The sequence below is a fragment of the Cryptotermes secundus genome, unplaced genomic scaffold, assembly GCF_002891405.2.
Source record: "Cryptotermes secundus unplaced genomic scaffold, Csec_1.0 scaffold669, whole genome shotgun sequence".
NCBI lineage: Eukaryota > Metazoa > Arthropoda > Insecta > Blattodea > Kalotermitidae > Cryptotermes > Cryptotermes secundus.
Genome location: NW_019726235.1, coordinates 49,435 through 76,852, shown reverse-complemented (window position 1 = coordinate 76,852; position 27,418 = coordinate 49,435). Strand labels below are relative to the sequence as shown.

The 27,418-nt window shown below is 38.7% G+C and overlaps 1 protein-coding gene across 1 annotated transcript in view; it reads left to right on the top strand.

Moving 5' to 3' along the window:
• The window catches only part of LOC111864076 (nuclear RNA export factor 1), a 26,657-nt gene extending 2,221 nt beyond the window's left edge, over positions 1-24,436 (top strand). Inside the window, exons 2-14 of the mRNA XM_023851063.1 lie at positions 2,787-2,955; positions 3,853-4,030; positions 4,163-4,249; positions 6,980-7,084; positions 8,234-8,372; positions 12,176-12,369; positions 13,987-14,096; positions 18,432-18,468; positions 19,412-19,656; positions 19,902-20,070; positions 20,929-21,099; positions 22,270-22,439; positions 24,146-24,436. Coding sequence (XP_023706831.1) covers positions 2,787-2,955; positions 3,853-4,030; positions 4,163-4,249; positions 6,980-7,084; positions 8,234-8,372; positions 12,176-12,369; positions 13,987-14,096; positions 18,432-18,468; positions 19,412-19,656; positions 19,902-20,070; positions 20,929-21,099; positions 22,270-22,439; positions 24,146-24,245 — 1,874 coding nt within the window. The 3' untranslated portion in view covers positions 24,246-24,436. The remainder of the gene's footprint in view (positions 1-2,786; positions 2,956-3,852; positions 4,031-4,162; positions 4,250-6,979; positions 7,085-8,233; positions 8,373-12,175; positions 12,370-13,986; positions 14,097-18,431; positions 18,469-19,411; positions 19,657-19,901; positions 20,071-20,928; positions 21,100-22,269; positions 22,440-24,145) is intronic.
• The last annotated feature ends 2,982 nt before the right edge of the window (positions 24,437-27,418 follow it).

Here is a 27,418-nt window from a genome sequence, read left to right as displayed (position 1 = left end):
ATTGTCTACTTACCCTATAGTGTTCCTGCCTAAACCCAGAGAAGTGCAGTAGCGAAAAAATGGCAATGAAAAGGAAAGTTTTAAGCATTGAAGAGAAAGTTAAAGTGATTCGTGAAATATTGTGTGTATTGTCAGTGAAAAGCGCTGTAATATGTCTTTGATATTACACATTTGGGCAATTCCACGTTAATGTTATGTTAGTCTGTACTTAACTACGGATTTCACTAAAAAATGCAACATTTTTAACTCGGTTTTTGGTAGAGTTTTACGTGACTAACATAACTACTGTGGAAGTGCCCATTTCGGTTACGACACTCGTTTATAACGACACTGTTTTTAGGTCCCTTTGATGACGTTATAACCAAGTTCTACTGTGTATATATATATATATATAGGTATTAACAGCATAAGAAATAAACCAGGTATACATTGATGATGATTTACATCTGACTCTAATATAGGTAATATATCAGTAAAATTAATGGTATCAAAATTGGCAGTGAAGTGAATGAAATGGAAACTGTGATTTTGGTGCTTTGTTACTGAACAGGTTAGCATAGAAGTGAATTGTGTTGACTCTTGCTTCCAACCTTAGCTGGGACACCAGCCACCCTAACGGAAGGTTTTTCATGCTTTTCCTCAGTCCCTTCATAAAAATTCTGGGTTAGTGTATCAAGTCATGGCCAGTTCTTTCCAGATTCTTGAGTCCCTCCTGTTGTCATGCCATTTGACAATTTTGGGTGGGAGTGTCGTAAAGTGACCCACAGGAAACTTGACGCTTTGTTACTGGGTTTGCATATTGAATAAAAGTATTGTATCATAGTGCATTGTTGTGTGACATTGTTCAGGTATGGTAGTGTGGGAAAATTAGCACTAAACAACCAACCTTGGATCAGAGAGTGAGAGGGTGAAAAGAGGCTGCTAGGAACTATTTCACGTTTCTGGCGGGGAAACTGATTTTACAGTTTTCAAAGATGAAAGTAGTAACGTGTTATCTGATGCACCCTTTCCATTTATTTATAACTTTAAGGCAGTTAATGCAAGTCACAGCTTACTTTGAATAATTGAATATTTTGCTACCTGATGTAGGTCACAAACTGAATTCTTTTGTATTCAACCCACAACAGGATCACTAATGCATTACTACTATTTTTACCTAATTCAGTAAATATGTAACTAACCTGTAGTACTGTCTGGAGATAGGGACTAGCTCTATCTAGTGGCCCCAACTGAGTAGGTTTTATCTGAAGACGGGGACAGAGTCCAGTCTTCGAAATGTTGTGTTTTGAAAAAGAAACAGGATGGTGTTTAGATATAGACAAGATGATGGATAATGTCCACAAACATAATACTTGTACCAATGTACACACAAACTTTTAGATCTTGCTTTAGTACTTATATTGAAGAATTCATTTGTCTGGAATGTAATTCTGTTTAGTCCAATGAAAGTCAACCGATGTTTCGAAGGAACATGTCACCGCCATCCCCAGGGTTGAAGCTTGCTTTGTTTGCTGCATGCTTCATGTTTGTATCTTGCTTGACTTTTCAGCCCTGAAAATGGAGACAACATATTCCTCTAACGCCGTCCCTTCTCTTTCTTTTCGTTGTTGCCCGTTGTTGCCCGTTGCTCCGGCCGCTCTTCTCCTCCTCGTAGTTGCCTCGGCTTTCTCTTGGTTACCGCTCCGTCCACCTTACCCTTTTCTTGTTATCTGGGTTAGGAAGCTATTAGGTTGGATTTAGTATTATGGTATGCATGGATCTTTTCTCAGGTCGATGACAGGCCTATCTCTGAAGACACTTCAATGCAACAAAACCTTGGCTACACCACCTAGGTTTAATTTACTTATTATTCCTTTCTTGTCACAAACACTGATATATCGTTTTTAATTGTACATTTCTCACTATTGGCTGTATTAGCACTGACACAGTGCCGCCTATACTGGCGATTCTATACAGACAAAAACAAGCTAGTACCTCCACTCTCGGGGAGTGCCTCTTTGTTAGTCCTTTTACTGGCTTGGCGTCGCTCTGAGAGCCTTCTCAGAACCACACCCTACATGACATCATTCCCCACTCCAGCTACAAAACTGCACATACGAAATAATGCAGTGCTATCGTCACGTAGGCACCTCCCCTCCAAAACCTCACACATTCAAGTCCACTGGTGATCGGTTACACCTCCAAAATATCAGTTGAATTTTAGTGGACTGTGCAGCATTATATCCCAGAAAGCAGAACTCTTTGTAACCAGCACCTCAAGTCATACTTCACTTGTCTTTCTGTCATGAGCTCTTGATGTACCCATCTGTATATTGCTATGAAGCTATGAAGCGTGTGGTCACATAAACACAAACTTCTTCATTTCTTGGAAAAGAATTGTGTGAGATCTGAATAATTGACAGATACCAGGAAAGTTTTGCTGCACATTTATTGTATGGAAAATTAGAAGGCACTTAATCATGTGTAACCTAGGAAAGTTTTAAGGTATTTTAATGGCTATTATTGCTTTTCTTTTACCTCAGATGAATGTGGCATCCTTACAAAGAGCTGTAATATTTGAGATTGAAGTTTTGTTAATATTTTGAAAGTAGAATTCTTTTGGAGAAAGTTATATTCTGTTTCACAATGATTAAAAAAATCACAGGGTAATTAAAACCCGTTTGAGGTTTTCTTCATCATTATATTAAAATTTAATGTTCCAAAAGAGATTATATACATTTGGCATGTGGATTGTCCAAGGCCAATGTAATATCTATATGCACAGTAAATGGTCTCCTGCTTTACAGAGCATGATGACCGTGTCAATGATGCTATTCGGAGGGTATCTTTTAAACCTGGAAGTAACCACATAGGAAAACATAGAAGAAGACGAGATGTGATCACACTTATCCGTTCCCAACTTGATGATGATGTTGATATGAGTGTGCAAGGCTCAAGTGGAAGAAGTACACGGTTGTAAGTACTGTCTTTTTTTGACATGTGAGAGACATAATTGTTTTCTAAGGAGAAGTTAAAGATTTATTTCTATTTTTAATTTTTGTTCCATATTCTGAACTGTCTCTGTGGTCTAGTGGTCAGAGTTCGTGGCTACAGATCCAGAGGTCCCGGGTTCGATTCCCGGCGCTACCAGTTTTTCTGAGAAGTAGTGGGTATGGAATGGGGTCCACTGAGCCTCGTGAGGATAAAAGTTGGCACTAACTTAGCTGACAAGTGTTGGTCGCTTGGTTGGTATAGTTTACTTGTGGACTACAGGCCACGGGGTTTTTTTCTTTTGTTTTGTTCTGAGTATGTAGTTTTATGGCGATTATATTCAGTTTTTAGCTGTATCTTAGAATGCCTTAGTGCCTTTTGGTGACAGTGAAATCATGTTTTTATGAACTGTTGATTTTTGCAGAAAGTCGCAGCTCCAGAGTATTCTCCTATGTCTGAAAACATCATTCCCATTACATTAACTGTGATTCCAACAAAGAGTATGGTCTTGGAGGTTATAATGTCAGGATTTTTTAAATGCTGTGTTTCAAACATTTAAAGGCTTTTAAGAATTCAGGCTATTGGGCAGTACACTTGAAGTCTAAATGCTATCTCATAAGTTAAAGAATATCATTAATATTCATGAACTGAATTTTCTTTTATGCACAATTGATGAACATTTTGGCATGAAAATAATTTGATAATCCATTTAGGACTGGTCATATAGGGAATGCTCAGGTGGGATAATTCTTCAGCATGACAGAAATCAGCATTGCCAAGAAAGGTGCATGAGGTATTAATGAAGTAACAGAATAAGACTTTTAGATATGTTATCCCTTATTTTAAAAACTGGTAAAAATTGCACCGTCTTGAATTTTTCAGCAACCCATATGTCGAAAGGGGTCGGAATCAGGCAGGAGGAGGTTTTGGTGGTGGTATGAATGCAGGTGGCAGGGGATCAGCCAGCAGGAGGAGATCAGGTCGGCGCAGTCCACCTGCATCAGTCCATTTCAACTCAAAAAAATTTTCAGAGAGCTCAACTTCCTGGTACAAAATAACAGTAAGTCACTCATTGTTGTATTTGTAATATGCAGTTATAATGTTCTAAACATGTTATTTATAATGGAGATATTAAACCCTGTTAGTTTTTTTAGCACATTTTGATTAATATATTGGATGTGCTTGCTTTCAGATTCCTCATGGTGGCAGATATGCTAAAGAGTACATACTGAAGATATTACTGGCCCACATTGCACCAACAGTGTTCATTCCACTCAATGTAAGTTCTTTGTCATTTGCTCGATATGTTACTGCTAATCAGTGTTTCAGTTTACAGGGGAAGTGGGATAGCACAGTCGTTACGGTGACTAGGCTATGGACTGGACTGTGGAGGACTGGGTTCCATTTTTAGTAGGGGCAAGAGATTCTTCTCTTCTGTGTAGCATCCAGACTAGCTCTGGGGCCCAAACAGCCTCCCATACAATGAATATGAAGAGCTGTTTCCTTAGAGTAAAGTGGCAGGAGCTTGAACCTGACCACTCATCTGGCTCTGGTGCTGAGGCTAAGAAAGGTGGAACTCCCCCATACATATCATTGCATGGTGCTTAATTAATTAACCCCAGCGATGACTTTATCTTTTACCTTATTAACAGATTGTAGTGAAATCCCTATTTAATGAACCTCTTGGGGAGTGGCTTTTGTTGTACAAAATAAAGATTTATGCAAAATTTCATCAAGAGACTGTTCATCTCATAAGGCTCACTGTATACAGTTATATAAGCAGTTCAGGGAACTGTTTCTACACAAATGAGTGCAGTTATGTAAATCAGTCATTTGAAATTCATGCCTAAAATAATTAAGAACATATGAGGTAAATTCTGAATCATGTTCTGCTGAGAATCAAGCCACCATGCTGCAACAAGGCCGCGCCATAGCTCAAGCGGTTAGTTGCTGGCTTCCCACTGTGGCGGCCTGGGTTCGATCCTGGGTCTGGTCAAGTGTGATTTGTGGCGGACCAAGTGGACCTGGTGCGGGTTTTCTCCAAGTACTTCTGTTTCCCCTGCCAATCTTCATTCCACCAAATTCTCCATCATCATAATCACCCGGAACAGGCTACAATAGGCGAGTCAGTGGCCGCTGTGCCGAGTGGACCCAGTTGGACTCCACCCCCCCACTAAGCGAATAATTAGAATAAAATGCTGCAACAAGTGGCATGATTTTGGTGTGAATTCTGTATGAGATGTCACTCACCAGAGCTTATGGTTGTGCTGTAACAGTTTCTGGCAGAGATAAGGCAGGAATGTCAGTTGAAGGGTTTTGTATAATGCTGTGTAGTTTGTTGAAAGTCAGCTGACATTTTGAAGGAACATGCCACCCCCATCTTCAGGATCGATGAATAAGCCAAGCACGAAACCAATGTGAAAACATTTGGCAAGCAGTAAATAATACGTTTATATTGACTTAAAGTGGGACCAGAAAACATATGCACTAAATACAGAAACACTGAATTTTTGATAGATTCTAAAGGGTTCTGATAGTGGTGTATAACGCTCAGAATTGCTGAATTTTTTATTTTGTCAATTGTCCGTTATTCTAAAATCTAGAGAACACAGTGTTTTAGAAACTGGATCTGTTTTCATCCTCTGGTGAGGAGGTGACACCTACTCTCTTGGGTCCCTTAGAATGAGCTAACCTTGATCACTGAATGACTGGTTAGATGTCTTCCCCCTCACCTGAGGATGGAAGCACATCCAATTTCCAAAATGTTATGTTCTCTGGTTTTTAGAATACTTGATGATGCACAAAGTTAAAAAAACCCCAGTAATTCTGAAGACTAAATTGGGGTTTCACTGAATTTATTTATTTGTAGTTTATTTAATGTCCCTGTCAGTAATTCAGACTATGTAGTGTCGAAGGTAAAAGGTAAAGCTATCACTGTCACAGGCTGTGGAGGCGCATAAGGTTGTGAGACGTCAAGGCTCCCACATTTTTTCTAAACAGTTGGCTCACAGATGGCGGTGAGGTTGTCACCCTTATGCACTGGCCACCCTTTACCCCCCAGGAAGATTCCTGGTACTCATTTCTGTTAGAGGTTGAGTTGACCCAGGGCCACAGTGCAGCTGGAAGGATTAGGTAAATCCATCTCATTGGGAATGAAACCCGTGACCTTGTGGCTTGTAGCATAGTGGCTCAACCAACTATGCTACCGCGTGTCCCATATAATGTTGAATGGTAATGAAAAATTAATTAGAAGAGGCATGGAAGAAAGTGGTCATGGCATTGTTTCAGATTAACTGTTGCATTTGTTTCGAAGGGACTAAGGAGGACCTGAGAAGATGCTGGCAATGGAGACTGCTTATTTCAGTTTAGAATTCTCGCTGCTTATTTTAGTATTGTTTCTTTTGATTCCAATGGTTTGAGGTCTTGTCTTATATGTATATAAGTTTGCGCTGGCAACTTAGATAGCAGAGCTCTTTGAGAACAGGAACTGACTATATGGAAACACTAAAAAATATTTCTAAAATATTAAATTCTCATTTTGGTTGTCGGTAACATACTGAATTATGTACAGTATCAAATGTAGGTAAAGTTTTTTGCGGTATTGTACAATTGTAACTTATATGACTTCTGTTACCGTTTTCACTGGTTATAATTTTAATCCAAGATAAGTTTTCTGTTATGGGGTGTGTGACATTATTGTGGGTTTATACATTTTTCAAAAAAGTTTGTAGCATTGTAACTGATTAAATACCAAACATTGCTTACATTTTTGGGATTTTAGGTTGTGGAGGTAGTAATGACTTCAGATGGATTACTTGTTTGTGATTTTTGTGGTGACAGTATCTGGGTTATGTAATGTTGAATGGTATGATGACTGATGAATAATGCATCGGAAGGGATTTGGGATGAAGCACTTTCCTGGAAAGTTGCTGGGGGGACAGAGGAAAAGTGAGAAGCCTCAGGATAGCGGTGTAGGATCTGATTTGTTATGGGCACTTCTCTTTTGCAGTATGAAATTCGTGGAATAGATTCCTCGTTTTTTGTTGACGATTCAGAGGCTGCAGAAAAGTTGGACAATGCTGACAGGAAGATCATCACAGTAAAAGGATTTAAGGTATGTTGTGGGGACAGATGTATGAATATCTCAGTTTTGGGGATCAAATGAATGCATATTTTCTTGTACATGTTTGAATTTTGTGCTGATCATCAAAACTCATTTTGTTATTCACTTACACGTGTTAATGATTCCATTTATACATGATACCAAAGAAATGTATGAATTGTAATGGATGTGTCATATAATTCTACAGATACTGTTCTTTGATTTCCTGAATGTGGGATAAAGTATCCCTATTTCTTAAGTATGGTGGCAGATGTGATTGACAAGTATGATTTGAAGCATCATCACAGAATTCAGTGACTGTAAGAAGTACCAGCATTAAATTGTATCGAAAGCTATAAGTCTTGGATAGCTTTGCTTTCATTTTACAGCTTTAGATAAATGATTTTAAAAGCAGTGTTATTGAATTTTGGGGGAGAATAACCTCTTTCAAATTGATCTTACTCTCCCTTTACATATGGAGCAGTTTATCATGTCACCAGATAGAACCCCAGCAGATCATCAGTGTTATAATTGAGTGAAATCTGCATTTAATATTACTGTAGCATAGTATAAAATGGAACTTTAAACTGGCAAAGCTTTAACCCATAGATTCCCGAACCCTGTGATAGAGCTGCATGCTGGAAATGGTAAGACTGCTTGCAGTAAATGCTGTTATGCATAGAAAAGCCAAAAGTACTTTCGCGTGTTAGTTTAAAATTGTAGGAGATTTAGGTAATGTTAAAGCTTATTTTTCCCTCTGAACATCACACTTGCTACCATCTGCTGGCAGAAACGCTGTACTAAGTAATTATAGGTGAATGAGGTTTAACAGTGAGATGTGGATGTTCGACTTTAGAAATTGAATTCAAGACTAAATTAGGGAAGGTTTTAACACAGGAAATGTTAAGTAGAGATAATCCACTGTAGTGAGATTTTCTGAAGTTGAAATTAAGTTATTATGAATTAACTTCTGATCTATGAATGCCCTGAAGATAAAAAAACAACTTCAGTAAGATTTTTAGATATTGCCATATACTGAAGTGAATCTTTCTTGACTGTGAATGTTGTATTGATTATAGCTTATGCCTCATCACTGTGAGTTTAGTGTAACAAATACATGTATAAATCGTTCTAAACAATTTTGTCTGTCTGTTTGCTCAGCTGGTGATAAAAGTAAAGCCGGCGTTACCACATGTGGAGCTCAATTCTACCCTGAAGGAAAAAATAAAGGCAGCAATGGTGAAACGTTATAATGCTGACCTGAAAGCCCTTGATTTGTCTCGCTTCCACACAGATCCAGGTGAGAGAATGCTTATCTACACTGTATGTGCTGTGATATATCTTAACAAAAACAGTGGATCGAAAAATCCAGCTATACGTTAGTTCCAGATTTAGCAGAAATCCAGTATATAAAAATAGTATACTGTTAATATATATATTTTTTGTTTTGTTTTTATTTTTCTTGTGGGGTTAGACCGAGTTCACTTGGTACTACAGCCTCTGTTTGGCCTATTGTACCAGCCCCAGATGATAGATGTTTGTGGAGCAGTCGGAATGCATATTGGATGGGGAAACCGAAGTACTTGGAGAAAACCTGCCCCGTTACGACTTTGTCCACAACAAATCCCACATGATCTGACCCGGAACCCAGGCCACTTTAGTGGGAAGATGGTGACTAGCCACCCAACCTGTGGCACAGCCCTATACTGTTAATAAACTGCCAAATGAAGTAACGCTGCTGGAAAATACAAAGAACAAATTTGATCATGACTGTTTAGTTCAAAAAGTTTTTAGTTATGTTGTACATTGATGGATCTCTTTCATGCGTGGTCTTACCTAGTTACTTGAGTTAAAGCTTATGTACAGCATCTGTTCTTGAATGTAAGTGGATTCTAGTTACAGTTATGTGCAATATAATCATCCCTGGAAATCCATCATTAGGTCAGTTAATTAGACACATAGTTCATTTGTATAGTTATCAACAAGTCCTGTTCCTTTTGTGTACCTTTTTTTATGTTCTTACTACAGAAAGTGTATTTTATTTCCTTGCACAATGTGTGCATCCCTGCTTTTAGACTAATTTTGAAAAATATTAAATTTCATATCCCCAGCTCAAGCCACACATTTGTTGTGAAATAGGTGTGAATGTGAATAACCAATCATGTAGTATGTGCCTGCTCATCCAGCTTGTCCCTAGATGTATCTGTTATCAGTTTGAACAGGCCTGTGTTGAGGCTTTGGAAGTAATGAACATAAGCGTGTACACTTGATCAACTCGTGAAATAGGGTACAGGGATCCACCAGTGTCCACAGGTGGTATCCGGGCATGGATGGAGGGAGAACCCAAGGGATATGTACTGTGGGGGACCCATAATCAGTGCTATATGACCGCATTTTGCAGTAGAAGGGGCTGCTGAAGAGTGATAGAACAAGTTAGTCATTATCAAGGCATATCACTTTTTATGAAATACACACAGAATGTAATGTACTGGTCTTTTTTTTTTTTGTGTTAACTAGAAGGTGGTTCAAATATGACCGGGACTGATTTAAAAAAAAAACATAATTGCCAAACACTCACTTGCACATGTCAGTCTTCAACGTACTCCCCCCCCGGAGCCAACACATTTTTTCCAACTTTCTCGAAGCATCCTGATGCCCAGAAAAAAAAAAGACTTGTGGTTGGTGGCATATCCACACCCGAACAGTCTGGATGACGTCATCCACAAACCACATGCTTTTCAAGTCTGATTTGAGCCTTCCGAAGAGGTAGAAATCACTTGGGGCCAATTTGGGACTACGGCAGATGTGTCAGAAGGTTCCATTTCAATTTCCGAAGGGTTTCCATTGTTGTTTTGGCCGTATGGGGGCGTGCATTGTCTTGAAGGAAGGCTACCCGCTTTCCACCTGTCTTCTACTTGGATCAGTTCTTTTCCTTCACGTCTGTTGCCAGGAGGTCTGAGTAAGAAGCTGAATTGACTGTTATGGCATCTGTCAGAAAGTCTACATGGATAACCCCCTGCCAGTCCCAGAAGAACGTTGCCATCAATTTTCCTGCTGAATGGCTCCTCCGCGCTCTCTTGGTTTTGGGAGAACTGGTATGCCGCCACTTGCGTGATGACTGCTGGGACTCGGGAATGAAGTAGTGCACCCACGTTTCATTGGTGGTCACTATAGACTTCAAAAACGCATCACCTTCATCTTCAAACTGCTGTAGGAGCCAACTGACAGCTTGCATGTGCACCATTTTTTCCCATTCGTCAAAGTGCGTGGTACCCACCGTGCATTCACCTTGCGATAGTGCAGGTGGTATTTCACGATGTCTTCTACACTACCAACACTGATGGACAGCATTGCTCCAAGCTCCTTGATAGTGATGCGCCTATTATCACGAATAAGTGCATCTGCACGATCAATGTTTGGCTTGGTGNATTTAAGTCCATGATTTATTTAAACCGTCTTGCAGTGCATACACTCATCTATCTCCGTCTCTCACTCGCACTACATGTTTCGGCATAATAATGCCATCTTCAGGTGCTTACTCAATCCACGCCAAACTAGTTCATTGCATGCCTCGTCCTCACACTAAAATAACCAAAATATATATCTATCATATACACTGACAAATGTCAAACGTTAAAAATATTAAAATTGTTCAGGATTCCACCTCGCTACGTCGCACCTCACTACGCCAGTCACGCCCATTCTCCTCTATTGGAGCAATCCTTCACTATCGTGTGTGTGTTGTGTTTTTGTTGTGTCTTGCTCCTGTGACTGCGTGTGTTATACTGTATAACAGTACAACAGTATAACACACGCAGTCACAGGAGCAAGACACAACAAAAACACAACACACACACGATAGTGAAGGATTGCTCCAATAGAGGAGAATGGGCGTGACTGGCGTAGTGAGGTGCGACGTAGCGAGGTGGAATCCTGAACAATTTTAATATTTTTAACGTTTGACATTTGTCAGTGTATATGATAGATATATATTTTGGTTATTTTAGTGTGAGGACGAGGCATGCAATGAACTAGTTTGGCGTGGATTGAGTAAGCACCTGAAGATGGCATTATTATGCCGAAACATGTAGTGCGAGTGAGAGACGGAGATAGATGAGTGTATGCACTGCAAGACGGTTTAAATAAATCATGGACTTAAATCAGTGCAAAAGGACGCTAAAATATAACATAAATAAAATTACTGTGGATCATCAGTGTGAATGTTGACACAGTTAATCATACACTGATCATTACTCTTGTGTGAACTGGATTATCTTCCTGTCAATAAAGAATCCAGTGGCAGGCTGTTACGAGCATGGTAATGATCCTTGGAGTTCCGAAAAAAATGGAATTTTGTAAAAAATTTAGCATCTATTAGCTTCTCAAAAGGGACATTGCTGCATGGTGTTATGTAATTTATCAAATCAGGTTCACTACAACTGCACTATGTAACATAATCAAAGTCTATCAGTAGTTTTGTAGACAGACAGGCAAGGGGTTTATATCAGGACCCTCTGCCAGAAGAACGAAAGACCTATTGAAATTAAACAGATATCAGTTAAGGTGGGTTGTAGGATTACTTACTGTATCCTAAAAGGACACCTTTTAAAACTGGGACTGACAGATGACCCAACCTGTGAAAGGTGTCTACAAGAAGATGAATCAGTTGCATGTATCCTGCGCGATTGTGAGGCCATAGCTTGCTTAAGATATCGCCACCTGGGTCAGTTCTTCATGTAACCAAATGACTTTATGACGCCCCCAAAATAAAGTCCTGCATTTCATTGGAAGTGTAGGATTAATAAAGGGTTAATCCAAAGGGGAAGCACAATAAGTCATTGAAGGCTGTAGTGTGAGGGCCGGATTTTATGGGCCACCCCTTTCACACCTACACATACATAGATGGGCAGGCAAATTGAGAAATACAGTTTTCATATTGTGTGTTCATTTTACCCACTCTCTGAGAAGAGCGTGCAGTAAAGAAGGGTGTATCATGTAAATAGAGAGGATGTCATATTTAACAGGAGCAGAGCTGTGCCGTTGTGCTTAGCATTATGGACATGCGCAGTGTTACTGAATATTAACTTGAAATTGTGTTTTCAGATCTTGTGGATAATTATGCCGTGGCATTATTCAGACCCAACATGATGTTGGCAGTTTTGGATATCATTGTGGAAAATGTTCCGGAGCTGACAGCACTTGACTTATCTGACAATAAGCTTTATGCACTTGACAGCCTGAGTGTGCTTCCTGTTAAAGTTCCGAACCTCAAAGTCCTTCACATCGGGAGAAACCGGGTGAGTTGCTGTATTCAGATTGATTAGTGCTGTATCATTTTCCAGTTTGTTACATGTGATTTTCTGCTTCATGTTGAAGCATTTTTAAGGTAGGTTTTTGCTTCCTTTTTACATACTGTCACCGTTGAATGAGTAGCTGTCTTGTTCAGGAGACCCAAGGTTCAAATTGTGCCCTGGAGACTGGCAGTCCTGATTAAGGTTTTTTGATTTCCTTTAGTCCTGACAGGATAATATCAGGATAGTACCTCATTAGGCCATTACCATTCCTTCCACATCCTTTCCAGTTCATTATTTACTAATAATTTTTTCATTCTATACTCTATAATCTGGCCAATAGAAAATTGCATGAAGTAAAAGAAAAAATTTGCTTCCTTTTCAAAGAGATTGTTGCATTTTCATGAATTTGGACTGAAACTGAGAAAACTTAAGAATTGCACAAACAACACCAGTCTTTTACAAGAAAAGTGGCCCAGATGTCTATGATTTGTATTGAGGAGATACTTGGTTCAAGTCTTGGCCATGACACCTAATATCTTGACTGTAGTTTTCGTGTTTTCCCAGAGTCCCTCCAAGTACCTTAAAATTAGGCCTTGACCACTTCCTTCCACATTCTTTCCAATTATCCACTGTCTAGTCATTCAGAACTATAGACTGAGTCCCTCACAGTGTCATTAAATAAGCGCTTACTAAAATAGTATTTTCATGGTGCCTGATGTTATAACTTCCCCAAAAGTTTCAGTATTAGTAAGATATCAGACTATAAACATGCAGCTGATATGTAGATCTCTATGCAGCTTTCTACATTCGTCATTTCATACTCAAACATTTTATGTAGCCTATAGAAATATCTTGGGACTCACAGTAGCATAGTTGGTTGAGGCACTATGCTACAAGCCAGAAGGTCACGGCATCAAATCCCAATGAGGTGAAGTTTTCAATTTACCTACTCCTTCCAGCTGCATTGTGGCCCTGTGGTCGACTCAGCCTCTAACAGAAATGAATACCAGGAATATTCCCTGGGGTAAGGGTGGCCAGTGCGTAAGGCTGACAACCTCACTGCCATCTGTGAGCAGATTGTCTAGAAAATGTGGGACCCTCAATGTCTCACAACCCTATGGGCCTTCATGGCCTGTTACAGGAATACCTTTACTTATTTACTTTAGTTTTATAGAAATTACTTGGGGGGGCGGTGTTGAGGGTAAATATTGCCATAAACCTTTTTGTGTATGTAGATTATTATTAAACAATAAACTGGACTACGATGCAGGGATACAAATACTGGTACCCCGCCTCGGCAATGGTGGAAACTGTCGAAAAGTAGTGTACTGCAATATGGAGATCAAGTGGCAATATAAATGGTTTGAAAGTAACTTCCTTTTTTTTTTTTTTCAATGACCCATCAGAACTTACTTTCTGGATAACCCTCATGCATCTTCACACAGAAATAGCATAAATTTTAAACTTTTCATTCATTTAGAATGAAAAATATGCATCTGTTTTTCAGTGACTTTATGCATGAAATGGTATGTGTCATTTTAGAGAGCATGATGGCTATAGATTAGCTTTATGCAAGTTCAGCAGGCTTCTCAGTTTTAGAGTTTTATGCTTTATTTCTAGATTCGAGACATGAACCAGTTGAACTGTTTAGAGAGCCTCCGTCTGGAAGACATAGTGCTACGTGGGAACCCTTTGTGCAGCAAATATCAGGATAAGAATTTGTATGTTAGGTAAGACTGGATTTGTTTAATTGCTGTACATCTCACCAGATGGCTGGTGGAATTGTCAAAAAGGATGGACCTTGAAGTTAAAGTTATGATATGGTTACATATGCATAAAGCTATTTGCTGTGTAACCATCCAACTGCTTAGTCAGAGATGAGGCCGCTAACTTAAAGAGACTGAGATACGATAATGTGCTGCCTTGTTATGGCTGTCACATCCCTGCATTCGATGTTGAATAATGGATTGTGGAGCAGTAGTGGAATTATGATTAGTGGGGTAAAACCAAAAGTACCTAGAGAAAAAGCCCCTTCAGTTATGCTTCTTCCACCATGAATTTCATATGAAGTTGTTGTTGTTGTTGTTGTTGTTGTTGTTGGAGAGGGTGGGTTTCCCCATGCACTTAGACCAGATATTGGTCCATTGTGCATCCCCCTGTGATATTATACCAGTCTCTATACCCTACCGGTACTGGTGCATGCCATCAGTCCCGACTCAGCCAGCGAGTTCAGCCTCTACTGGCTAAGTGGTATCTCGATGCTTCCCCCATCTACCAGAGGCGTTAGAGACTACTGTTGGGCGGGAAATGTCCTGAATTTGGCTCAGAGGTCCCCTTGAGACATGAGGTTCTTTTACGTGCCGTAAAGCTACGACACAGGACCCACAGCTTAAAGTCCCTCCCGGAGGACTTGTTCCCTGAATTTTTCCTACCTTAAAAATTGCACGACCTCCACCGGGTTTGAACGCGCATACCTTGAGTTACGAGGTGGGAACGTTACCCCTAGACTACGGAGGCCGCTTTCATATGAAGTTACTTGGGAATGAACCCAAGGCTCTGCAAAAGGAAGCCTTTAATTTACTTTATTGTTTTGTAAATGGTTCCAATACCTTGATTTTATAACACAGTATGGTGCAAAGAAAATAATGTGGAGAAGCCAGATTTTAATTATCTGGGCTGTGGCACAGTTCATGAACATGCATTATCAGTGCAAAAAAGTATTGCCTGACTTTTAGGTGTTCATTGATATGAGAAATTAAAGAAGGTGGAAGATATTTTTAAGTTCTTGATTTGTTTTCAGTAGGGTACCACATTATTAGACAGCCTCTATTCAACATTCCAGTGCCCATGCACAGCCTGATCAGAGATGCTTGAAGTGCCATCTGTTGATAGAATTTCTAAATATGGACTGTGTCCTGTTTGAAGGAATAGTATTCTTCATGAAATGATTAGGCTCGCTGTTAGGTACATTCTTCACATGGTGACTGAGGCAGCCTGTTTGATCAATAGGTATGGTGATGGGTTAATTTATTGCATGCTGAGATGTTAAGTTGAACACAACTTTGCTGGAAAAGAAGTCAAGTTGATGTAAGTAATGATAATATGTTCCCATGTTTTATTTTTGAGTACTCAGAGAAATATTCAGAACCTTTTCGTCCTATACGGAGGCCACAGAATGAAATCCCATGGATTGACTTACACATGTCTCTTGTGCTGTTACGTATCTCCCTCCAGCATAATACACCACTCGCCCTTCAGTTTTCAGGCCGTTCTGTTGACTCAGCTGTTGATAGTGATCACTGTCACTAGAAACAGCAGTTCAAGCTCGTTCACATAGACCAGATGGAGCTGGTGGGAACCCTTGAGCACCGTCATTCCAACCAATGATGGGATTTCTTTCCATGAGCTAGGTATAGTTGTAAAGAAGTGTGTTTGGTATAGAAGAGAAAAATACAAACCAGAAACTGTAATGGAATTCAGTTTATGCACATGTGATTGCTCTTTCTCTCTCTCTCTCTTCTCTTTCTCTTTATTTGGGGGAGGGGGCCAGGGAGTAAGTTCCATCTCTTTCATGAATTATAATTCCGTCATTGAGTACTAAGTACATGGAAGGTAACTATACCATTTAATATCAAAACTGAAATTTCAGATGGTCATTATGTCAAATATTACAAAAATTAAAATTAAAAATGGACAAGACATGAGAAGCCTGTATTCCTGTTCTTCACTTATTCATACTAAAGGTTACAGAGTTCTTTGTTTTATATTTTTGTTACACATTTACTGATTTTTTAATGTATTATACTCAGTGATGTAGTATCAAATTTATTTTACAAATTCATCAGTTCTGTTCACATGCATGTTTGATGTTTTTGACTTGTTACATCACATTTTTGTTTACAAATTTCGTCCTTGTGTGTATTTGTAAGCACAGTTTTTAAGTCTGCCATGTTGTTTCATACATGCAAAGTTTGCCCTATTTATTAACAGTTTGCATATTTCCACTGCAGCTGTATTTATGAATTCTGCAAAATAAATAAAAATATGGAGTCACAGCATTCTTGAAAATCTGATAACAGCTCATCTAGTTTAATTATAAATATATTTTATGGCATGTTTAAAATGTTAAGATTCACAGGATACATTGATGGTTTCCAGTGATTCATGAATGAAAGTAAATAGTGATACATGCCCCTAAAAGCAGAACCAGCATGACGGAAAAATGTTTTCAACTCCTTGAAACTTCAGTAGATGCTAGCTGCCTTATGTGTCCTTGCAGATGCATTTAAATGGTAGGAATTTCCTAGTATTGCAATGTCATTTTTAGATCAGTTCTGATGAAATGCATTTATTGGTCACAGAAAGACCACAAAGGAGCATAAGGTAGCCATCTATTGATGACAAAATCAAATACTGTCTCCATGTAAGCAAACATTAAAACTTATTGGATGGGTTGGATATCTTTGTAAACAGAACATCTGACCATGTCTTGGAGACAGTCAAAAATGGTTCCTTAAGTGTAAAATGCTGAGTATTGGTACTCATAAACATTGGTATTTCTGCTGTTTTAAAATGTTTCTTGTTGCTAGGTGGACAGATCTTGTAGTCCATATAGTATGTTTTGTGAAAGAAGCAATAGAAATTAATGAAAGGAAAGACATAAAAGTTTTAAATTGGCAAGGTGAAAAGAACATTACAAAATTAGATTTGTGAGGGAAGAAATAAAGTTACAAATACATGCAGATTTTAAGTTGGTAGCAGCAGACCTTGAGATCTTGGGCAATCCCCGATCTACATTCATATGATCCGTGATATTGTGCACTGTATGTCATTGAAGCATATTAGGCTCAGCAGTAAAATAAGACTGAGTGAGAAACTATCCAGTTATCATCTTTACTTCTGCGTCATGAACATACGTGACCCAGGACGGCGACGGGGTTAGTGAACTAACTCCCGCTAGCAGGCACCATTACCATTAACCCAGTGCATATATGAATATCCATTGACCTTCTGAGTGCACTCTTCATGGACAGTTGATGGTAAGTAATGTATGATTTTGGGAAGTGAGAGCAACTTTGAAGGAAAATATTTAAATATATTCAAACCTACTGGATTACAAGATCTGACATTTATTATTGTAGAAAAGTGGAACACTGAAATTGTTCCATGCATAATGAAGTACCCATATAAGTAATAAATTGGACATCATATTGGATTCTTATTTCACATGGACTTTTTTCCTTCTAAATTTATCAAATATATAAAAAAGGCAACTCCAAGTGAATTTTAACATTTTTCAACCTCTGTCAGTACAACCATATATGATTGAATGTTACATGTTTTGGTGTGTCAAATAGTACATGTGAAACAACTTTGGAAGGCACGTATTCTGTTTCAGGACACTTGGAAAACAAATGTGCACACTTTTTTGTGTGTATTATTTGCAGTATATCTTACTCATATTGCTTGAATTCCTGTGAACAGCTGATGTTTTGCGTCTAGACTAATTAGTCTGAAGATCACACCCAACTTCTTTTCTAAAACAACTTAAAATGAAGATAATTAAAAAGCACAATTTTGTGTTTATTTTTATAGTGGTTTCTTATGAATATTACATATGATTTTCAGGAATTGCTTTCTTATAGAGATGTCTCAAATTAGATAAGGAAATTGGGTTGCCATAAACCAGAAAGGCACAACTGCGCTTGTTCAGTTTAGGCGTTGCAGTGTATATTCACAGAGTTTGTAATGGATGGGGCCTGAGGTACTAACCTAGCCATGCCATGCATGGAAGCTAAATATTGAAGGCTTTTTCATCACATGGTCTGATTTAAACAGAATGATGGGAAGCAGATGAAATTGATCTAAGTTGCAGAAGATGGCTTTTGTGAAAGTCGTTATTTGTATATGACGATTCTCTGATATACCAAATCACTTTATGTGAGGGTTCTGTTCATTTCCCCATGAAGTACGTTATTTGGATTGTGGTATTTTAATGTTGTTGTGAGATGTTTGCAGGCGTCTTCTTCGGTGCCTTGCTAACTGTGATCAAACCTATTTTACAGCGAAGTGAGGAAGAGGTTCCCAAGAGTGATGAAGCTGGTGAGTGGTACAGATTTATAATATTATTTTCTTTCATGAGTGGTATGTGTATTCTTTGCTTGTTTGTGAACTAAGAGAAAAATTGAAACAAGCAGACACAGTCTGCTTTTACCGGTTCTCACGGTCTCTTCGCTTGCAGATTCCTTATATTTTTTCTTCTACCCTGAAGATGGAGGCGATACGTTCCTCCGAAACGTCGGTTAACACCACATATACACGGTGCCAAATCCCAGAAGACTGCTTTCTTCATAGTCACCGCCGTGAAAGCCTCAAATCTTACAATGAAGAAATCCTTTTAGAAGCTAATCTTTTAGCATTGTTCAACCTAGATACTCTGTTAGAGGACCACATTACACTCTCGATGTTCTTGCATGACCAGTGATAAAAGCAGTGTTCCTTTTTTGTGGCCCTATAGTATTTGGAGTTGGATGACCCTCATCTGGTACAAAGGTTAAGTGTCTGATCAGTACAGTATGTTGGGGTGTGTTAGATTTTAAATTATTATATTTTGTGACAAAACTGATATGATGTTTCAATCAGAAGAATTTACGGTAACATCACAGACAAGGTGGAATGGATGAATAATCAGCAGACACATCTCTTTGGCAGTCAGATACAGAATACTTTTGTTATTGTTATTTGTTGTTGAAGTGATAGGAGGCTGGAAATAACTGCATAATAAGGAACTTGTCATCCGTGCTCTTTGCCATGTACAATTGGAGTGATACAAAGAGAACACAGGCAAGGGTATGCAGGACACATGCAAGAGAAGAGAAATGCAAACAAAATTTTAGTTGGAAAATCTGAAAAAGAAGATACCACATGGGAGAGCTAGGCATAGATAGAAGAATAATATTACAGTGAAACTTTTCCTTTCTCAGATAATTTATAAATGACATATTGATGTATAATGTTAGTCTTATGTTTCTTGTTTTATATGAAGGATGGGGCTGACCTCTCTCCGCCAATACTGTTTGACGTGAATGAAGATCAACAGTTGCCAAAAAGCAAGGGGAGCTACTTGTGTTCAGAAGAAGGCATGACTATCGTGCGACAGTTTCTGGAACAGTACTACAGTCTGTATGACAGTGATAACAGAGAACCTTTGGTCAATGCGTACCATAATGATGCCATGTTCTCAGTCACATCAGCCTACCCACCGGGTCAGAGTTCCACTACCTCTTCTAAGTAAGTTAATAATTCAGGATTTTGTCATTTCATACAGTTTTAAAATATGGTGTTTGAGGTTTCTTATGGGGATAAAATTCATATTATGGTTTACCCTGAAGATGGAGGCAGCATGTGGTATCATTACCTGGAAGACCACACCATCATGATAGTGGTAGCAGTATATTTCTTCATGGTGCTGAGAAGCTTCTACCAGATTGCCACTATGAAATGTTTTGACTCTCACAATTTTATTTGCATTCCAGGCTTGTGAATTACATCACAGATAGTCGGAATCTCCTCCGTGTGAAAGATAGCACCAGAAGACAAAGGGTTTTATACCAGGGAAAAATGGCCATTGTCGCTTGTCTTTCCAAACTGCCCAAGACACAGCATGACCCTCATTCGTTTGCTGTCGACCTCACACTCTTTATGGTAAGTTTGGGACACAGGTAGATATTGCTTCATAATATACACAAGCATACAGGTTGCTGAGTTTAGTGTGGAAATAATGCCGAAGAACTCGAAAAGTAGTCAGACAAGATTGGACCTTGTTGAACCCTGTTTGTAACTACAAATGATCCATATTCCTGTATCACATAGAGATGAAAAAAAAACATGCATACATACAGTCTGTAGCCTGGTATAATATGTACATAGTGCCCAAGAAATAAGTGCAGTAAATTGAAGGGTTTTTGCTGTGGCCCAAAAGATTTTAAAAAAATTAAATAACTGTCAGTCTGGAAATACTTTAATAATGAACTGAAGCTGTTTGAAGGTGCTCCCAGCAGCAGTAGGATACTTCAGAATCTTGGTTACTATGTAACATAAACTAGGGACAGTTTTGAATGAAATGCGAGTTGAAATTGGAAGATTTGAATGACTGCTTTTTGTTTATCACTACCAGTTTCCCCATTCAATAATGAAAACACACTGTTATTAGCCTATGATAGCATTCATTAATTTTGCAACTGCAGACTATGTTTTTTTTTCACAGATTTGGTGAAATAGTAGCAGATGTATCAGTTTTCTATAGAATGCTCCTTGGGAGTCTTAGTAACACAGTTTAGCATGATACATCTGAAGCAGGAGTCAGCTTGGCCCCCCTTTGCACTTCAGGAACTTGCTTTTTGGGGGTTAGGAAGAACATACACATGACACTTCATGATGTGCTTCAAAACTGTGTTATATTTTAGTACTTAAGTGCATTAGAAATAAGTTACGCACAGTAATGAGTTAACCATTTTTGGTCCATTGTATTTATATGCAGTTTTTGTTGTGGTTTCTTGACAGCCACAGTTGATCTCGATATCAGTCACAGGCCTATTTATGGAGCGTGGACTCTCGAAGAACCAGGCCCTGAGGTCATTCAGCAGGGTATTTATGATAGTGCCTTTTGGTGATGGTTTCTGCATCGTTAATGAGCAGCTGTTCGTTACAAATGCAACCGATGAGCAAAGGAAGGTACGTATCTCTCTCAAGCAAATTTGTTATTAGCTAACTGTGGAGCATTGGTCTCACAGAACACCGTGAGTTCTGTATATTTCTCTATGAAAAAGTGTGTTGAAAATGCCAGTTTCGGAAAGGGGGGGGGGCATTATTACAATAACAATTTCAAGCTTACAGGCAAGACAAATTATTGCCAAGTATGGACCTCAGTACCTGGTGATATACATGAACATGCGCCTTTTGTATCCATTAATATTCTGCTTGTGTTTTATCAGAATCTTCCTCTCACTTAAATTAAGATCTTTGATTACGTTACGATTTGTTTCCTTCATGAGAGGAGTCCAGAAGAGCAGCTTGAAGTTCCAGCCTCTTTATGCTTTTCTAATGGAATAAAACACTGAAATTGTACATGTACTTCTGTGTGTGTGTAATTTTTTTAATCCAATAACACGGATAAATTAAAAGCCAAGCTTTTGGTTATTTCCCTGGTTGTTGGTTAGCTGGATGCCAGCATTTTGGCGTTACCTGCCTAGCATGAGTGTATTTTACACTCTCTGTACTCATTCCAAGCGATAAGATAATGGGAAAGTGGCCCCTATGCTTAATTAAGCACTGTGCCACGAATATGTATGGGAAAGTGACCATGAGTGGAGGTGGGGTGTCAGCTTCATACCACAACCACATCATCCTCAGGAAAGGAACCTATATTACCTTTAGGATAGGAGGCTGGCTGGGTGCCAGCGTCAGTTTGGACGTGATGGTGAAGAGAAAAGTCTTTTGCCATACTGAGAATCAATCCCTGCTTGTCTGGCCCGTTCCCATTAGAGTTGCTCCCTTTGAATAAAGTACTGGAAAACTGTTCAGCATATGAACGAGCAATAAGTATAAAGCCTGTAACGATTCTGAACCTTAACTTTCCACGTTTTTATACATGAGAATGCATGTGGATGGCATGTATTCAGGATACAGGTTAATGGGTCTCTCAGCTTGCACTGAATCAGCTTCTCTTAACAGCAAGTGTATGAAGAGTCAGTGTTTCTTATCTCTCTTTTAGAAGGTGTGGAAATAACTTCATAAACATGACACTTACATATTGCCTTCGTCTTCTCTTAAGTTCAGCTGCATACAAATTCTGTACTGCTGTCTTCTTCTTTGGAAAGGTCTGATGTCGTATGTTCTTTGTAGGCGGCATTTCAAACGCAAGTGCCAGCAGTAGTGCCACCACCTACCCCTGTGGTTGCACCAGTAGCAGCTGCGACCTCTCCCCAGTCAGGACTCATGGATGATCAAGCAAAGCAGCAGTTGGCAGAAAGTTTTGCTGCCCAGTCTGGGATGAATGTTTGTTGGGCAAGAAAGTAAGTACGGAGGTTTCAGCAATCGTCAGTAGTGGAAGTTCATGTCAGTACCTGATATTTTTAATATTCAGTATGCTCAGAAGTAATCACATTTAACATTTTGAGGGTGTTCACGTGTAAATGTGTTTTGATCGATGTTTTATTTGAGACCACCATAGAAAAATTGTGTCCTTACATGCTTAATGTTCTCTTATTTTCTGTTTGTCAGTAATGGATAAGCTGTTTTTTCAACAGAACCAATGTAGGTTGCATGCTGTGTTTCCCATCTAGACATTGTCTCAGACCACAGATATCAAAATCATTTGGAGCATGTCCGAGATATGTAGTGAAGTTCTGTTAGTTTGTGGTTTCATTTCATTTTATAATGGAACACTTGCTGACAGTGACTTTGTTGAGGATGAAAATAAACGTGGTGGTGATAGTTACAAACCACATGCCATGAAAACTATTTGGTTATGAATCCTAATGGTTTATTTCTGTGTTGACAAGAGCCTACCACTGGCCTATCTTGAGCCTGTTAAATGCAGTCCACACCCTCACACCCAGATAATATCCCTTTCATACCAATCATGCTCTTGGGTCTTTGCTGCATGTGGAAGTGGACATTGTTGTTCATTTTAGAGGTATGTGCTTCCATCTGTATTCACGGTTGAATTGAGTAGGATGAACTTTGACCCTGAAGAAGGAGCTAGCATATACCTCAGAAACGTTGGCAACACTGGCCACATTTACACAGAGCAAAGATTCAAGAGTGTCTTCAAGAGGGAACTGTCAGAAAGTCTACATTCTATTTTAATGATTTGCCCATTTGTACCTAAATCCCCTAATGGCCATTTCCTTTTGTATAGATCAGGCATGTCAAACTAAAATCACAATACAAAATCAAAATCAATTCTCAGAATCACTTTTCCTGCAGCCTGCTAATTTATGTCTGCATGAGACTTCTTGTCTTCTGGTCTGTTGGAAAATTGTCTTTACAAAAAATATTTCTACTAAAATATTAATATTGATTTTAATATCAGTTAGCTCTAAAAGTTGAGGAGCCGCATGTTTGACACGGCTGGTGTAGATAGTTTTTTCTTCAGCTGTGTCTGGAAACTTCATATAGACTGGTGATAGTCCTTGAAGTGTCGGCATGTTAGTTGTTTTACTTGGCTTTGCTCCCCCCTTCCCCAATATAATCCCTACCCATGTGTTGTTTAATGTGTCCAGTGATTTAAATTAACAGATATTTGTTTGTCATCTGTAAATTAAAAGTAAAATTATTATCTGTCTCTATTCACGCATTTTCTGTTACAATATGTGTGTCAGTACCTTGCAGACAGTATGTGCAGCATCACATTTTATAAAATTATCTTCACGCTGTTACTAGTTCCCATTTTTAAGCAAAGTTTTCACTTCACAGAACTTTTGCTTAGGCCCAGATACTTTTAGTGACAGCAGTATCAGTATACATCAAGAATACATTTTCCAAAACATTGTGGATAAAAACTTGTGTCAGATATAGTTAAGATCCAGGTTTTGTTAGAATTGTAACTTCTAGACATTTCCTTATTACTGGAAGAAATATTATTATACTCTTGTAAACATAGCAATTTGTTTTCATACTTCCATGTGATTTCCTTTGTGTCAAGAGTAAAAAAGAGGAAATATGAGCTAACATAACTTCCTGAGAACTGAAGTTAACTTCCATTTTTTTTTTACAGGTGCCTTGATGAAACTGGGTGGGATTTTCAACGAGCCACGTTCATTTTCACTGAGCTGAATAAACAAGGAACAATTCCAGCAGAAGCATTTATTAAATGAGTATTTACATACTTAATTAAGAGATCATATGTGATCCTGATAGAAACACTTTTCAGTGACTTGTGTTACCATCAGTGTACCTGTGAACATTTTCTTTTCATCTTCATGGTGGTTGTGCGTTCAGTATCGTGTATTTAAATGAAAAGATTATATGTATATTTGCAAGATAAAACTATTTTAGTGGCTAAAGAGTGGTGTAGAAGAATTTCCAACAAACCTGAATACAAATCTCTTAACAGCAACATCACCCAAAGGCATGGATAATGCTTCAAAAGTAGTCACTCTTTTGTTCTTGTTTTTATTGCAAGATTAGAGAAAATGTCAATTGAAAGTTACAGAGGGATACTTTACCCACAAAATAGAATACATCTTTAATTTGCACATCGCCAGTGTATATGTAGAATGTAGAGTGTTGATGAAGTCTGCTATTTTTGAAGCATTGTCCAAAACCCAGTTTTGTATTCACAGGGGATGGACAGAAGAATAATGGAAAGACTACAGATATTGAGGAAAGCAGTCTTCTGGGATGTGGCACTGTATAGATGTGGTATTAACTGACGTTTTGGAGGAACGTATCGCCTCCATCTTCAGTGTAGAAGGAAAAATAAAAAAATCTGCTGGTGAAGAGACAGAGAGAACAGTTGCAAGCAGACTAATGTTGGAAAATAAATTCAGCTATATGAGAGCAGGGAAGGAAAGGGGGTGGGGGACATGGCTACATGTGAAAACCTCAAATCTTACACTACGGATATTGTACACATTTCTGTATTAATATGATGTTGAACCAGCTTTTTCTTTCAAAGCAGCTGCAGTCCTACAAATTTTGAACGGTCTTTAATGGAATTTTATACCACTCTTCTTGAAGAACTTATTCATGTTGCTTTAGGAATGTTGAGATAGGAACCCAAAGCTGATTGGAGTGGTTCAGTGATGTTCAAATCTGTTAATTGCTGGCCAGGAAAAATGTTCAAGCTCACCTTCATGCTCCTTAACTCATGACTGAACAAACAGTTCCAGCTGTGTGAATTGGGTATCATCTTGGAAAACTGCATCTTTTTTGAGAAATGTCTGGCTCATGGAATGCACCTGATTACCAAACTGTCTACATACTCCCTTTCAGTAATTCGGCCATGAAGGGTAATAACGGGACCAACAGGAAGCTCTTCTACAATACTGCTTCCCAAACCATTGCAGAGCATCCCCGTGTTTCACTGTTGGAACCAAGCCTTTGTTGCATTCATATTACTGGATGCATACAATTGTTACACGCCGTTGTAAACAGTTCAGTTGTATGAGGGGTAGGCCTTCTTGGCCCTTGCAACGTGACCTACAGTGGTCTGTTGTGCTTGAACAGTTCAGTTAGTTGAGTTACTTATATTAAGTAAGGACTGATATTAGATCTTTGCTATGAGAATAAAACAAGTGGTCAGATGTGTATAAAAGCATCTTTTATATAATTTTAAGCCAAATTCTCACATTAATTGCTAGGAACATTTGATACATCATAGAATTGCACAAAATGTTTGTTTATTTCAAAGTTATATACAGAAACTTCTTAAAAGAAATGCTTTCCATGAAACTTACTCTTCTGGGAGGATAACTGTAGCCACCCTCTTCAAAATGGAGGATATGTTAAAATAAAATACAGATTAACTTTAAACTTACAGTACCTTCTAAACATTCTAACATCGTGGCAAAGCATTATAGACATTTGGCTAATTATGACAGAATTGTACCAGACATGTTTGGCACAAGATCCTTTTCAACATCTGAGTCATTGTCACTACTACTTACTGAATCTGTTTTTATATGTGAACTCGAATTAGCTATCATTTCTGTGATATCCACATCAAATCAATTTAATTTGTGCAGAAGAAGCCATCTTGACTTAGTGCAGCAATTAATGAACAAGAAACTCTTTGGAAGCCAGACATCAGTCAAGATATTGATTTTATTATATGCCTTCTGCCAAAAGATAGTGGTACTGTGATACACCACTGTCTTTGTTGTATGCTTCATGAAAAGAAAGTGAAAATAACTAATCAGAAACCTTACATGATAATTAAATTATTTTGAAACAATATAAACACCTGAGTTTAAATTGTAGAGAAAGAACGTGTGCACCCAGTGTTTTCTTTTCTCCTGTATTCTCACACCAGTGCGCAACGCTAGAAGTACTCTTGGAAGGAGCATTTCCCATTTGTCCGATTAGAGGTGTGGGATGTCGATACTCACTAAGACAGCCACTAGAAACTATAACAATAAATATTTGCTGCACTTAGAATGGGCATCACAGCCAATTTGTGGCCCTTAAAGTGGCTGTTTATCTCAAGCTGAGTCTTCCGATTGCACCTCAAGTGCCAATTGGTCCGCTGGGCGGCTTGTGTTGGTGGTGTCCAGAGGATATAAGTCAACCTACAAGGCAGTACATCACAGACCTGTATAACTGGCATCAGTAATAAAAGGAAAGCCGCAAAGAATGGCAGCCAGTAAAGAGATCATTCAAGCTGCGAGAGGGGCAAAGCGAACAGCATTCAATCTTCAGAAGGCTAATTTATTGCTGACCGAGGAATTGGAGGTGAAAACAGAAATGCTCAAAATTGCCGCTAATCTTCTGATAGCAGCTGAAGAGGAGGCGAGGACACTGGAAGCAACAGTAGCAGCTCAAAAGGACGAGATAGACCGGTTACTGCTGAAAACTGACGCTAGTGTGAACATTCCTGTCCAGCCTGCAGTAGCAGCTGATAAAATACGGAAGCTAGAAGATGAGATCTATGAGAAGATAACACACATTATAAAACTAAAAAATAAGTTAACAACCTGCAGGCTGAAAAGAAACCCACATTTAAGGCTGAGGCCAAATTGTAACATATTAGCTGACATTCAATACTAACTCTGTAAACTGTATAGCTTAGCAGATGTGTCACAGTTATTTGTAGTTAAAAATCATGTGTTAAATAAATAAATTATTAATCCAAAACTTGTGTCTGTTCATTAACATGATGCAATGCGCAATAAACGAAACCTCTCCTTCCCCTCTTTTTCAACTTTGCTTTAGAATATGCCAATAGGAAGGTGCAGGGAAACCAGGTGGGACTGAAATTAAACGGGACACATGAGCTGTTGGCGTATGCCGATTACGTCAATCTACTGGGTGATAATGTAGATACCAC